The 15,155-nt window shown below is 37.4% G+C and overlaps 1 protein-coding gene across 10 annotated transcripts in view; it reads right to left on the reverse strand.

Annotated features, from left to right (window-relative positions):
* TENM2 (teneurin transmembrane protein 2) overlaps nucleotides 1-15,155 on the reverse strand; it is a 558,019-nt gene that overhangs the window by 91,348 nt on the left and 451,516 nt on the right. For 6 of the 10 annotated variants that reach the window (XM_071758386.1, XM_071758385.1, XM_071758383.1 and 3 more), the window contains 2 exons: nucleotides 9,062-9,257; nucleotides 6,384-6,485 (listed from right to left, as the gene is read on the reverse strand). In XM_071758386.1, the coding sequence (XP_071614487.1) occupies nucleotides 6,384-6,485; nucleotides 9,062-9,257 (298 nt within the window). Of the gene's footprint in view, nucleotides 1-2,913; nucleotides 2,947-6,383; nucleotides 6,486-9,061; nucleotides 9,258-15,155 lie in introns of all 10 variants that reach the window. The other 4 variants (XM_071758384.1, XM_071758379.1, XM_071758378.1 and 1 more) reach the window with 1 other exon arrangement.

Below are 15,155 nucleotides of genomic sequence, written 5' to 3' on the forward strand. Positions count from 1 at the left end.
GCTAAATGCCTTGTGTTGTAACAGAGATTTAACATGGCATTTGTTTTGGAATCCCAGAGACCAGACTCTTCTATCCCTTTTTTTTATCTTTCATCTCCAACACAGTTCATGAGGATTGATGAGGAAAGCTGCAGACTAGAAAGGATGGTTCCTGTAGTGTATTTCTTGTCACACTATTGACTGTGTGCCTTGAGCTGCTTTTGGAGCCATAACCAGAAAACAATCAGAAAGCAGCCTGTGATGCCTTCAGTTCTTGGCTCCTGTTGAAACTGCCTATTAAAAAGAGAGTGGTGGATTTTGTGTTGGCTATACTTTTCTATCTAATACTGGATCAAAGGTTCTATCTCATTTCATGCAGGCAAGCTAGCAGCTGATAGATGGCAATGACTTCCAGTTATTGTAAAAATAGGTTACATGCCCATTTATTTATTCCGTAATTATTTTAGGCACAGATGATGATGGCACAACACCCTTCAGACTGCACTGCAGCTCCAAAATATAAGCCAAGTGAGGGCAGAAGTACATGCCCTGTACATGGAACTCACTGGAAGACAAGTGAGGACATGATCAAGTGAGGACCAATCAATGGCCCTGTACATGGAACTCACTGGAAGACAAGTGAGGACATGATCAATTTGCCAAAAATGAAAAACGTCTGCTAATAATATAAAACTAGGAAAATTAGAAGAAAATTTATGACAAAGGCACTTCAAGGTACTGAGTCAGAGAGCTGGGAACTGCTGGAGAAGAACACTGCCAAAGACAGCCTTATCTGTTCAAGAACCAAAATAAGGCTTCCACCCACTGGGAGAGAAGAGACAAGTAACAATCCAGGACTGTGCTTCTGCTACACCACGTAATTTAATTGGCGTTCATACACACACAAACACTTAAAATCCAAAACCAAACCCATCTAGAAATAGAGAATAAGAGACAAGCTGCAGATGCTCGATTTTGTCAAGAAGTTATAAGAGATACATGTCTGTTCCAGGTCATGAATGCAGTATTTTCAAAGAAATGCACTTTTTAAAAATAAAATGGGTATGGTATAAGTGATGAGACATGCTATGATAATGAACACATAAAATGCTTGCCAATAAAGTCCTTTTTTTCTCTTTTCTAATATGCTCCTTCTCAGCCTTCCCTTGTATTCTTGCTCTACCACAGTGGACACTACCACTGTTCTATATTTCTGTAGAACAAAGCAAAACAAAACAAAAAAACCCCAAAATGTTCTGTATATCATTCAGATTGATAATCTGGGTATTATTTTTTGAGTCATCTGTTTTCTCACCTCACATTCAGGTTTGACAAAATTTTAGATTTCCTCTACATTGCATCTCTCAGAATTCTTACCCTAGCTTTCAGCAAAACAGTATCTGTCTTCTCCGGCGTTGATAAACTCCGCCTTCTTCAGTCATGTCTGTGTGCAACTATTGTGCAAAATCATGTTGTTACTTTGTTAATTTAACCTTCAGCTACACGGCTCTTCTTTCCCATTCCTGTTTCAGGTCCTTTTCGCTTACCACACAGAAACTGAGCATGCTTCAACTTCACTTACAGACCTGGTCACTACCAGAATTTTGATTTCAACCTCTTTGTGACTTAAAAAGAGCTTTTTCAGCTCTTTCCTATGCTCTGCCTCCTCTGGAAAGCACATTTGCCCTTCATCGCCCCACCTTAACACTTCCTTTTTCCACAGTGTTCCCCCAAACTGACAACAGTCACTCTGCTGGTGTATTTATAACAATAGCTAGCAGGTTTTTTTACATCTCCACATTTGTTGATTGTTTCCCATTCATTCTGTGTCAACTTACATTTACATGGTAAATTCCTGGAGACAGGCACTGGTTTTATTTTTTTGTTTTCCTTTTAAAGCACTAAGCACAAAGGATTAGCTTTTATGGCTCATGGCAACCTTTTTATAATGCTATAAAATCAGTGCTTTTCCTGTGCTGTTTGTTCCTCTCCCGTTTTCTCTGCCAAACCAATCTGCTTTGGGTACCGTAATTTTTAACGCAATTTACTTCTCTTGTCTGATCTATAATCTGTTATTGCATAGATTTGCATTGATTCACTTGACTAGTACAAGACACACACTCTCCAGTTTGAGTGTGCCATGGCAGACCCATGGTGCTGCCTCTCCATGGGTCCCATCTCTTCTGTCACCCTACAAAAATGTGCAGAACAGGCAGAGGAGAAAGACTGGTCAGTGCCACCTCTCGCCTTGACTTTCAGACTCCACTGAGCTTCTCTTTGTTTCCAGTTCCTAAAATTTCTAGCCAGGTTATGATGGTGATATGTTGTTTTCCTTACTCACACAGAGAGGAAATACAAACTTCCATCATTACCAGCTGACACCATTCGTTCATGCAGGGCAAGCACCCTTTAGCAACAAACCCAGTACTGAATTGTTCAGCAAGACACACCCCAAAATGCATGTTTTCTTAACTGCAATTACTCCCAGAACCTCTGATGCCACTGGGAGCACTTTGGACATGGCAAGAAGAGGACAGTTTCAAGCATAGTACTCGATGGACAAACCCCATGACTTTATGCACTGTTGCCCAAGCAGTAAGCCTCTGAATAACCTCAGAGCAAGAATAGTTCCAGACATCTGAAGTTTGAATAATAACTGAGAAGAAGCAAGAGTCGCTGCTACTTCTAGCAATTACACTTTAGTTACCTAATAACTGACAGCTTTTTATACTTTTTACACAGACATTAACAGCACAGGCATAACAAAGAAAATGGCAGTGGTAGTAACTCTTCTTGTGATGTGGCCAATTATCAGAAACAGCAAATCCATCAGAATAAATTTAAAAAGAGATAGACTACACTTTACAGCTTAGTAACTATTTCAAACTAAATAGATGTCGCAAAAGAAATAAAAAGAAATTTGAAAAAACCTACCCTTCTTTTTATACTTATTAAAGTGGCGCCGTCCTTTGCCAGTAAGCCAAAAACAAACAGAATGAAAATAAAATAATGAAAAACCCACACAAAGAGAACAGGAAAAGAAACTGTGCATAACATAAATCTGAATCATTAGAGTTCTTAAAATCAGATTAAAAAGTCAACAAACATGGTACAAATTTCTGGTTTAACAAAAAATAAGCAAAAAGCCTTCAATCAATTTAGCTTAAAATATAAAACAGGTTTCTTATAGCATAACACTCAACCAGAAGTATCTGCAACTTCACAGCAGCTCACACAAGATACCTGACTCAGGTTTTTTTGTTCTTTTACAAACTGGACAACATTTCTTAACAGGTTCTGCTCATCATCTCAACGTTGAAAACTCAGGAGATGGTGCATTGTTTTACCTTTTAAGATTAGCTAAACATGCTTACCATGCAAATCCTCATATTTTCAACTGCAAAATTAAAGGGCACCCTGAACACATTTGCAAACAGTATATGACAATGTCTTTGAAAGTACTTTTGTTGAAGGAGTGGAGGAGTTGCACATCCCTCAAAAATATTATGAGATGAAATGAAATCACATCCAACTCCAGTCACTTCCAGGAACTCATCCCACTGTAACACTGAACTCTACAAATGGTGAACAGCAGAACATGACAAAGGATTCCTGCTTGCAAATCTACCACAGAACTTGGCAGATGAAAGACCAAACTATTATCAGACATTAACAGTGGGAACATTAAGAAAGACATCTTGATATTCTTGGATGGTTGTCATAGAGGTTACAGAGAAAGAGATGGGAATATCAGAAAGTCACAACACAACAGAACAATATAATCTTAGCTGCAAGTCTGCATTTTTAAATTGATCCTTGGCCATAGCATCACTTCCTATCAATAATTACTGCAGGTAATTGTGCATGAGAGGTTACTCAGAGTGGAGTTTATTTCACAGCATGTCTTCCACTGGCTTTAGATTGAGTGGATGAAATTTCATCCACTTCAAGCATGGTATGAAAGAATATTTCAGCCCGTAGGTTGGGCCAGATGTTCATCTCTTTCTATTAACTTTCATGTTATTTTCTTGGGGCTAATGGATCTCAAGTAAAATTTGAGGTGTCTCAAAATTATTTTGTTTTAATTTTTTAGAACATGGATGGAGTTAAATAACAGAGGGAGTACCCATGCAATGTATTCAATAGTTTGCATATGAGTGCCCTCAAGATGCATTGCCTCTCATGCCCTCAAGATCAGCCCTGTAGCAGAGGATTCACTGGCATAAAGATCATGTATTTTGTCTCTAAAACTTCGGTTTCACCCCATGTGAAGCTCCCATACTGCTGTGTTATTACATGAATCAAGTTCTAAAATCCATCTCAGTAGCTTGTTCACATTTTTTCTGTATTTTATTATTTGAGTCTCACACCAAATTATTTTACAGTGGAGAACTGAAACATTGGAAGATGTGTTGCTAGGGAACTAATACTTGTATCTTGTACATGTGTTTGTGCACACAATACACTAGAAAATACTTAATTCTCTATCTCCTTTTACTGTGTTTTACTATCCATATAATCCTAATTTTGATTTCTGTCTTCTGAAACTGCTCTCACATACAATCAACATTAAAGTAAGTGAAAAAATCTGTGATGATGAGAACAGGTATGACAGTGCCTGTGAACTGGGTGAGGCTCGTAGCCCTTACAGCCTAATTAAGCTGCACACTTCTGGGTACGTCTCACAGTCTTTAGATGTGCAGCCATGGCCTTGCACAGAAACACCAGAATTCTGTCAACCCACCTACTTCATCATTTTATGTCATTTTCCAAGCTTCTTTGCTTTTTAGAGATACCATGACATCTGACAAGATCACAATAAGTGAGTTGATAGAAGCTTCCAAGAAACCATTTCTGCTTTTGAAGGGAAAGAGACAACAGAGAAAGCAGAGGGAATGTACTGAGAGGTAGGAGAAGCCTGGCAGGTACAGTTTGACAAGTACTCTGTAAGAAAGCTATTTACCTGACATAGCATTAACACAGAACACGGTGTTACACAGAGGTTCAGTACACAATGCAGGATTGCTCCACAAGTCAAAATGCAGATGAGTTGCTTTGATGGCCACGTATATGTGAAGAGTGGCAGGGAAGCACAGTCACTGCATGCACACTTTCCCAGGTTAACACCACAGCAATGCACAGAGCTCTCAATGTGCATTTACAGCACAGCACACATTATCACACCACTTATTATGCTATATACAGACATCTCCTCTATTTGCCAAGTGTCTTAATTTCTCAGGTAATCAAACAGCATTTTTTTAAAAAAGTAGGGCTAGCATGGAAATATCATTAGTTTTACAAGGCTCTTGGGGGTTTTATGTTTTTTTGTTTTGTTTTTTGTTTTTGTGTACTATGGCACCTTTAAGCGAAAAATATAGAGACACAAAAGAGAAATTACTCTCTCCAGTATGACTGTGGCAGCTTAGTTAAGCAGTATTTCATGGACAAATACAGGTATGCTGGACACCACCTTGCTACACCAGTGAAAACAGAAAACCTTCTTTATGGCTGGATCAGGATTCTAAGAAATTAGTACATTTCTAAGGCACTTCAAGGCCTTTTGATAAGCTTTGAACACCAGGTCCTTTGAACACTACACAAACCTGTGGAAAACAACTATAAGCACATGATATTTTCAATGTGTCTAAATATCACAAACTAAGGAGGAAGTGAACTGTAAAATGCGGTGACTGGGCTCAGGAACAGCAGGTGATTCAACTAAGCCATTGATTGAGACAATATATGTGCTACCAGCTGTGTAAACTACAGAGGACCTGCTTTATGAATCTCATCCCTACAACAGCTGTCCTAAACTCCTAGAAAAATGTAGTAAAAAATACTGGCAATCCTCAGATATCTTTTAGATTTCTGTTTAATCCTGGATAATAATGCATCTTCCACTTTCAGTTGTTAAAATTAACAATGTAAATTCAAGAAAAGGTTTAAGACTTGATAAAGTCCTACTTATTTTCCTATAAAAGCTGAACTTCCCATGGTCAAAGAGTGGTAATATAAGCAAGAAAGATGCTATGAACTAGAAGTAAGATTCAGCCAAGCCAGAATATACATGACGTGCTATCGATGATGATGACTGGCCTTCTGTTGCAGACCATTTCATGATTATCAGAAAGCACTGATGATAATTTATCTACTTTACAGAAAATAAATCTTTTCATCCATTTCTGCCTACTACCTCTGACACAAACAAGTTGTATTTGTTCAAGTTCATCAGCAATGTAGTAATACTTTCACTTCATTATATTTAACTAAGAGATCTAAGGAAAAAAAAAGTATATTAATCTGTTTGATTCTAGCTTGGATTCATGCTAACTAGGCACTGTAGATCTACACACATCACAAACACTCACTGTGGCTATTTGCAAACATAGGAAAAATGATACCTTTAGAACAATCTGCTCCATGAAATCCTGGAAAACAGTGGCAGACACCTGATACACACTCGCCGTTCCCATGACAATTCCGTGGGCAGTCCTGCACTGAATCTGAAATACAAGCATGCAGGAGCATTAGTTGGTTCCTAATTAGGTTACAGATTTTTGTCTAATTTTTCTTCAGTTTAGAAGAATAATACCTAATAATAATAATACTAATAACACCACTACAAAGTTTAGGTGAAGCAGAAAGTTACCAAATATTACTACAGTATTAGTAACTGTAGAGATCTAGTGATACACTAGTCATATAAGTCTCCAAGCACCGTTACAACTCAAAGTCCTCTGAAAGTGCTCAAGTCTCATGTTTCAACAGGTAGTCAGGGCTGCCTTTTGCACCTCTACAGCTATGTTTGAATTCACATTATGTAGCAAACATAATGCTTCATCAGGAATCAACACTGTCCCCTTTGCAATGGCACTTTCATATTGCACAACCACTTTTCCATGTGAAACTGATTATCCCAAGAAGTCTATCTTCTTTTCCTCCAACAGACATTTAAAACCACATGAATTAAGGTGACAGAAATATCTGCTGGACATGACAAAAAGGAGCTCCTTTGCTCTAGCAAATATTTTTTAATCTAAAAAAAATTAATAAAAAAAGTGCAAGTGGTTATGCAGGAGGATGAAGAAGAAGTCTATAAAAACAGATGAGGTTTAGCAAAAAAAAGTTTAAATGACTGACCAAAGTGTTAATGACTTCCATAATCTCAGTAAGAACACCACTCTGATTGTAACACTTCAGCTGTACCAAAATATTTATTTTTCACAGTTTCTGTTATTATTTGGGTAATACATACATTGCTTTGTATAATGAAAACCTAGAAATAAAACTCAGGTTTTGAAATTAGTTCTTAAAATCACTTTCATTTGAAAGCAGTTGGATTTCAGTAGAACATATTTTCAATACCAAATTATCAGAAGAAAAACATAATTGGAATGTTGTTACTCTTCACTATTAGTCCCTGTTGTGGGACCTGTGGTCCCAAACTAAATGGCTCTGTCAGTCCCAGACACCAAACAAATGGCAGCTGTACAACACAGAAAATGAATTTTTGATTTGGGACTAGCAGAACCATACAGAGTACTTTCCTGTAAAATTAAACTGAAATGAGGAAAAGATTCAAGCACAACTTAAATCTAATTTCATAGTTGCAGGACTCTAAATAAAAAAAAAACCCAAAGGAAATGTTCAGAGGTGTCATTAGCTTGGCCTCTTGAAATGATTTATGCAAACAATGGAAATAAAAATTGAAATGTAATGCTAAAGATATCAAATTGGCTTGTGAAGAAGCTTGTCTAAAGATTCATTAATTATTTTCCTTCGTGGCACACAAAAGCATTTTGTATGTATTCAAAATCATGGTAAATTTAGTACTGTCTAGGAGTTAACTAATAATATTTCTTGCTAATCTTTCTTCTCTTCCAGAGAAACTTTCTGAATGTCTGAACTGGATCAAACACTACACTCGTCTCTGCATTACAACCCAGTTACTATTATTGCACTCTCAAGTAGTCTATTAGGCCTTTGAAAGCTGTAGTTTGGACCAGGCAGCTCTTTTAAGGACATGTTATCATATCTGAGGGATTTCTAAGAACAATGACACCTAACAAGGTATAAGCACTATTATTGTTGGTTTTGAAGAAGCAGAAAAAGCCTTACATAGCCAAATATGCAAATAAATAAATAAATAAATAAATTTATTTTATATATACATATATGTATACATATATATATAAGCATGCACAGCACCTAGTATCTCTTGCAAAACAATGTATAAGCCATGGAAGAAATATTTTTTCATCAACAGAAACAATTATATTCATACTTAATGACACAGTATTTTATCATCCTACACCCTTTGTGACTTAAGTCACCAAAATAAATTTTATACTAATGTAAAATTAAGCTTCATATCATTAATCAGGCAAGACTCAAAAAGACCAACTATTTTTTAAGGTTAAAAACTCCCTTGGACTTTGTGCATTCTCTTTCCTTAAATTAACAGAAATTACAATTTATATAATATAGTGCCATTAAACACTTCCTCAGCCAGGAGAGAACAATACATAGACTATCAGAATTTTTTTAAATGCTACTGTGACAAGATATTCAGCAAAGATCATTAAATGCTTCAAAGTTCAACAGATCTTCTAATAAAGCTTAGAGAATTTAGAGTAAAGTTTGATTTTCAACTAAGTGTAACCCTATTCATCTAACACAACCGCAGCCAGTCTTGAACCAGCTTTCTGATTAAATGACTCTCCTCTCAGATCCTGTTCCACTGGTGAGTAAAGAAGCTTCTCCGAGAAGCAAATAAGTCATATAAAAATGACAGAGTTAATGGGAGACAAATATTAACTGGAGGATGCTTCAACCCAGACTGAACGTATCTGATTCTTCTTTTTCAGAACAAGATCTATGGGAATGCTAAAATTTTAAAAGAGAAATCACTCAGTAAGCATCAGACCCCATTACACACATTTTTACAGAGTAATGTTGAGAAAGAAAAAAAAGCACAACATGATAAACAGGCCAAATACTGAAGATTGTAAGAAAGTATTAGGATTTTAAGGAAGGAAAGGCATAAACAGAGAAATTATCAGCTTGTGGAGATACCTACCCAAAATAACTGTACTGAAAGAGACCAATTCTTTGTCTTTGCCATCATTGTAAAATGCCAGGTGCCACAAACCCACATCCAAGTACTGAACAAACACAGCCTCATTCTGAACAAGGGTCTGGATACTTCGACGTTCCCGTGGGGACTCCACCACACTCCACTTCTCTTTCCCGTCCAAGCGTTCCATGAAATCATACTGCAGGGTAAAAAAACCAAAAAACAAACAAACACAAACAAAACCCCAAACAAAAAGACCTGAATACAGAATTATGTTTCACCTCAAAATTTTACACTGTATTTTCTCTTCAACCTTGTAACACAATAGTATTTCCACAATATACGTCAATGTGCAAGTAATACTTATTTCTCTACAGGGTGAGTTTTGAGAAAGAAAGGAAAGCAACAATTTGAATAATTAAATTTTAGGTTCCTACACAGCTTTCAAAGCTGGAAACCTTCAACCAATGAGCAAACCACCCTTTCCCAAGCACTTGTTTACTGTAAATTCTTATTACATGAGGAAGAGTTGTCACAGATGGAGCTCCAGCCCTACCATGGAATGGAAGACCCATGAAGATGGAAGCAAACAGGAAAAAGCACAAACAAGAAATACGTTTGTCTGAGCTTAGGTAATTCAGTAGCCAATAAAAATACACTCTGTGAATTTTACATCACAGAGGAAGAGTTGCTTACCTGAGTTTGTGTGTGGAACAATCAGGGGCACGTAGGATACAGAAAACCAGAGGGAGCATGGAAAGGAATAACACAAATCAAGTGGCTGAAGGAATTGAACTTACATTAAGGAAAACTGAGAATTTGTGGTTGGATGGTTTCCTACTAAATTAGAACATTACATTAATCTTTGTTAAAGGGATCAAACACAGCAAGTGATTATTTGGAGTGTAAGAGGGATGGCACCATTAATAGCAAGAAACTTAAAAAAGAAAAGAAGAAATTTAAGATGAATGTCAGATAAGCCTCCCATCTATTAAGCTCAGTAATAGCCTCCCAGGGGAGATGCCACTGCATGACACAATTAAACAGAAATGGAAGGAATATTGGTTAATGTACACCAGGAAATAATTCTGCATAACAAAGCAGCTGGACTACCTGTCCTAACAGGTTTTTTTTCCTGCTTTTCATATCAGTGATTGTGGAGCTCTCAAGCTGGTGCCATGCTCAACTTACTAGCTCAATGGTCCCTATCTAAAGGAAGTTCTTAAGAAACAACAAAACCAATATATCAAATCTTTTGACAGTGGTGTAACAAGTCCCCTATGAAAACACATCTTTAGACCCATTTATCTACGTAGGAGTAGACAGAGGTAGAAATGCCTAAAGAAAGATGTGTGTGTTCAATAAAATACAGTAACAGTATGTGTGCTTGCTTGCCATGAGTTTCATTGCCATTGCATTTCTGTCCCTTATCTCTAGCATATACCATTTGTGCTTGCAACAGCTGAGAAAACATCCACCTTCACCTGCTTTCAGTTTAAACAGAAAACTGTCATCTTGCATACTAAATAGACTAAAAAAACCACAAAGGCCCATCTTGTAAGCTGCATTCCACTCATCAACAGTGGGTTTTAGCAAATAATTTGCAATATGCAATAAAACAACACAGGTTCTCTTATCTAGTACAAGATACAGACAGATGGACTACTCTAACACTTTAGTACAGATCTATCTAAGACTGGGATATAAAAGCTGACCTTTCTATTTGAGATTTTGTAACAGTTCTATGTGAGAAACACAAAGTCCTGGATACACTTAGCCTTACAACAAAGGGAAAAGTATGGAAGTACCAGTAGCCTCCTGTTAAATATGTAGAGCTGCACAAAGGAAATGCAGGGCAGGGTAGGAATTTGAGCCCAGGTCTACCAGTTTTGAAAGCTCCTGTCACAGTCAGTGCATTATCCACTCTTTCCTATCCCCTAACCATGAGAAAAAAAAGTGGAGTAAGAAGAGTCACCAAACTGTTACTATCAGATTACCCTCCATTTGAGCCTTTGTTTTTACACAGGAATTTTGCAGGAGGTGGTTCATCAGGTAAATTGGAACATTTAAACCAAAGCATCCCAGAGATTTAGAGAACTGGCTTATCAGTAATGTTCAGAGAATCAGAGATACCAAACACATCTCTCTCTCTTAAATCAATAACATTTAGAAATACTGCTAAAACCTCTTGTCTAACAGTCAGAGGTTGAGGACAGACTCATCCCCTCTTTGGGAAATGTTATTGCTTGGGCAACATCTTGGGAAAAAGAAATCTTGCTCTTCAGAACAATCATTCACAAAGGGTCAGGTAAGGAAGTAGCAATAAAAGCTGACATTTCTCATTGGCAACACACTGTTCATCTCTGCTTGTACTGGCAGGTTCCTCTGCCTCCCTCTGTTTGATGCTGATTCTACCTCATATAGCAGAGAGGGCTCAGCAGTTGGCAAGATCGAAGGGGAAGAGTATTCAGGCTGAAACTGCATGAAGTAGTTTTAACTGCAGAATCTCTTCACAGTCATGGGGTGTGACCTAGTAAGAGCAGGTCTCTTGGCATGGCTGCTGTAAGGCTATGACTTTAACTTCAGTTAAGACTGGTATTGCCCCTCTAATCAAACTATGAAGAACTATTTCATGATCAGGGTAAAGCAAAATGTCTAAGCCTAAATAACCTCATGGATGGTGAAATACCAGTGCAAACTGATCCAGGGTATAATATGGTTTTATTCCTCTTTCGATTCCTCAGACTGAGGAAAAAGGAAGAATAGAAAGCATTTGCTGGTGGTTCCCTGAGTGAACAAATCTTAATGTATCAGCAAGTAGCAGGTATATGTGCTCCAAAATCTAAAATCCCTGACTAGAGGGTCACCAAGGTAGTACTGTAAATTCATAACTCAAATGAATTAGGGAATGGATCTGTCAAACCAAACTGGACATCTGAAGGAATCTGAAAGTATCACTATTTTTTTGTTTTGTTTTTTTATTTTTTTCAATGATCCTTTCTATTTTATTACATACTGAAAGGACCACAAAAAAGGCAACAATTGCTCAGAAACAAAATGCACCAGAAATCCCAAATGACTACATCTCCAGGGTTCAGTTTTGCTGGGGGAAAGTACTAACAACAATTAAAGCTCCATATAAGCAACTGACTTGCCAAACTACTTCTCACTTTCAGTGAGCTTATTTTTACTACACAAAACGCCACTGCATAGTTTTGTTTACAAACTTGAATCACATACTGAGTCCTTTTCAAAGCAATTTGGTTTTACTATTTCTCCATTCAGTGCTTTCTGTCCTTTGACGCACTTTATTCATAGGCTAATAACGACCTTCATCCAGCAACCAGGAGGAGTTAGCAAAACAGTTTTGGAACTTAATGTCTACAGTAGTAACTCCGGTGCACAGTGCCACCCATATAGCACAAATGGACTGAGCCAGCTGCTTACAGACAGTGAACTAGTTTTGATAGCACGGCAAAGCAAAGAGAGGTTTGCACTGGTAAAGACTGAAAAGACAAAGCACAAGAATAACCCCTTTTTTTCTTAGATTTGAAACTACTTGCGTGGCTCCACAAAATCACTGACAGTGATTGAAGTGAGAAATTAAAAAGAAAGATTTTTTTTGAGTTCTTGTCTTAATAATGGATGCATATGCAAATGGAGGGGGGAGGGAAAAAACATGTTTGGCACTGTGGCTAGCTTTTGTCTTCATGCCAATGCCCTCTAAGACCCAAGAAGCCAAGAAAACATATGTCAGGGAAATGTATTTGCGAAATGCTTAAAAATTAGCTCTTCATAAAATCCAGCTGGTAATTATTCATTAAAATACACCCATGAAACATCTGATACCCACAGTGATAGCCAAATTATTTGTTTCAGCATTTGTATGTGACACAACACAACCAGTACAGAGCAGCACAGCTTTCAGTACCAGCAGCACAGTTGACAACAGGTGGTCAGAGCATTGAAATGCATTTAAGCACCGATTAGAAAACCAGGTAACGCTGAAGCTCCCCAGCTATCCAAGTTGCTTCAAATAAAGCCATTTCCTGTTCTAATTTAAACAATTTTCATTTTGACATGAAAAATTTGTAACTATTTTAAATAAAAATTACAAAGAATTTGTAACTATAAGCTCTGCTGGAAAACAATATAACTGCACATAATGCTTTCTCAAAACATTACAGTGATGTTTCTACAGGGGTACCTTGTTCATGTGTCATTTGAACATGAAGTAACATTGTAATTGTTGAAATCTGTTGAGTCACTTAATGCATTATTTGACATTTACAGCTCATTCTCTATATACTATTAATTTTAATAATACAACTATCTTCCATTGATCAATTTCATGTTGATCATTTCAAGCCTTCAATGTGTATTTTGTTATTTCTGTGTAGTACTATACAGGTTGGGAGAATTTTGCGTGAAAGAAAACATTTTCTGTTTTGGGTCAGCTTGCCACTCAAAACTGTATTTTTACCTCTCCTCTGGAGCTCCACTCCTTATGCACATGCCACATAAGGCAGCTCCTAGACAGCTTCATGGCTACATCAGTTTGACTGACTAAACCAGGCATTTGGAATATTTGCTAAATAGTAATACTGAGAAGGTTAAATCTCAGCAGGGCTCTCAGAGAGGAACTGCATCTTGTTGTCTCAAGTTAATCATGTACCTAACTTGCTGATTATTGACTTGCTCCCACAAAGGATTTTACTTGGCTTGACATATCAGCACTGATCAGTGATGAACTGCCAAGTGTAGCTGTTCACTGCTTACAGATCATGTCCCTAACCTGCAGAAACAAGGATTTTAAATTTCAATTTTAAAATATCATCTGGTGTCAGCTTCAGACTATTTTCATTAACACAAAACCATTCTGCTCCCTGTTGTCAGAATAAGGTTTCTTTTCAGTAACTCAGGTCTCTAACAGCTTGCCTTCCTTTTAAAAAAATTATTTCCCTAGGTAGTTAGCTGAAGTTTGCTGGTCAAAAATACCAAACAATATTCCTCTGTACCACCCCTTGTTGACAAGCACCGGCACCCGGCATCCATTAAAATTAATTCTGTGAATTTTACTGGTGATTTTCATTCACTCCATTTATTAAAAAGAAGGTTGGAAATGCTTCCTCTAGAGACTGGAAAACTGCACTCTGAGGAGGAATCCAGCTCAGTAGGAAGCACAGTTGACATTTCTCATTATTTAATTTAGCAGAAGGATCATGAAATTTATCTTCTAGCCACGTAAGCTGGAGTGAAAGAAGAACCTTGCCTGATCATAGCCTTCTCAGATGAGAACACTATAATGAGACCTAGACAAATACTTATGATCACAGTACAACAGAATTTTAAAGTTCAGCTTTAATTAAAATAATATTCAGTACTACCACTTACATTCAAAACTCCTTTTCTTCTAAAAGATATAAGCATACCTCCATCATACCTCCATAATTGTCCTGAGACCATTGTAATTACTCAACAGCGCGCTACAATTTCCCCAGTTTATTTAACCTTTGTATGGAGCTTCAGGGTGCTGTATGCTAACCTCCAGCTACGTGGAAAACTGGCCACCTGCCCTCCCCTTCTTGTGCTGTGGATAGCTGATACTTATATCTCATCAACTAGATATACATTCAGGAACTGTAGGAACACCTTAAAAGAGCATCCTACAGGAAGCTGGTGGAATTTGAATAGTCAAAGCTCCTTGTTCACAAATTCTTAGAAGCAAAGGTTACATAAACACATGCAAACCTCTTCTCTCCTTTCCTCCCAACTCTAGATTTCTTAATTCAGACTAAAGGCAAGAGTAAACACCAAGGAACAAGAGGCAATGCAGAATAGTTCCATAAATTTGCCTCATGTTGGGAAGCAGATCCCATGGTCAGTTAATGCAAGTGTAGTTATCCCAAGAAAATTAACTGCTTAACTGTACCCTGAGTTTGTGCATGCACATGGACACAGCTCACTTATGGTTGGTATCTCTTTGCAGACAATAGAACAAGCTTTTATCTATATGGCAATAAGCAGTAATGCAATCAGGTTCAAGTGTCTGGGCTTTCAGCTTAGATCATATATTTTAACCACTTATGTAATTGCA

This window comes from Heliangelus exortis, chromosome 15 (genome assembly GCF_036169615.1).
Source record: "Heliangelus exortis chromosome 15, bHelExo1.hap1, whole genome shotgun sequence".
Lineage (NCBI taxonomy): Eukaryota > Metazoa > Chordata > Aves > Apodiformes > Trochilidae > Heliangelus > Heliangelus exortis.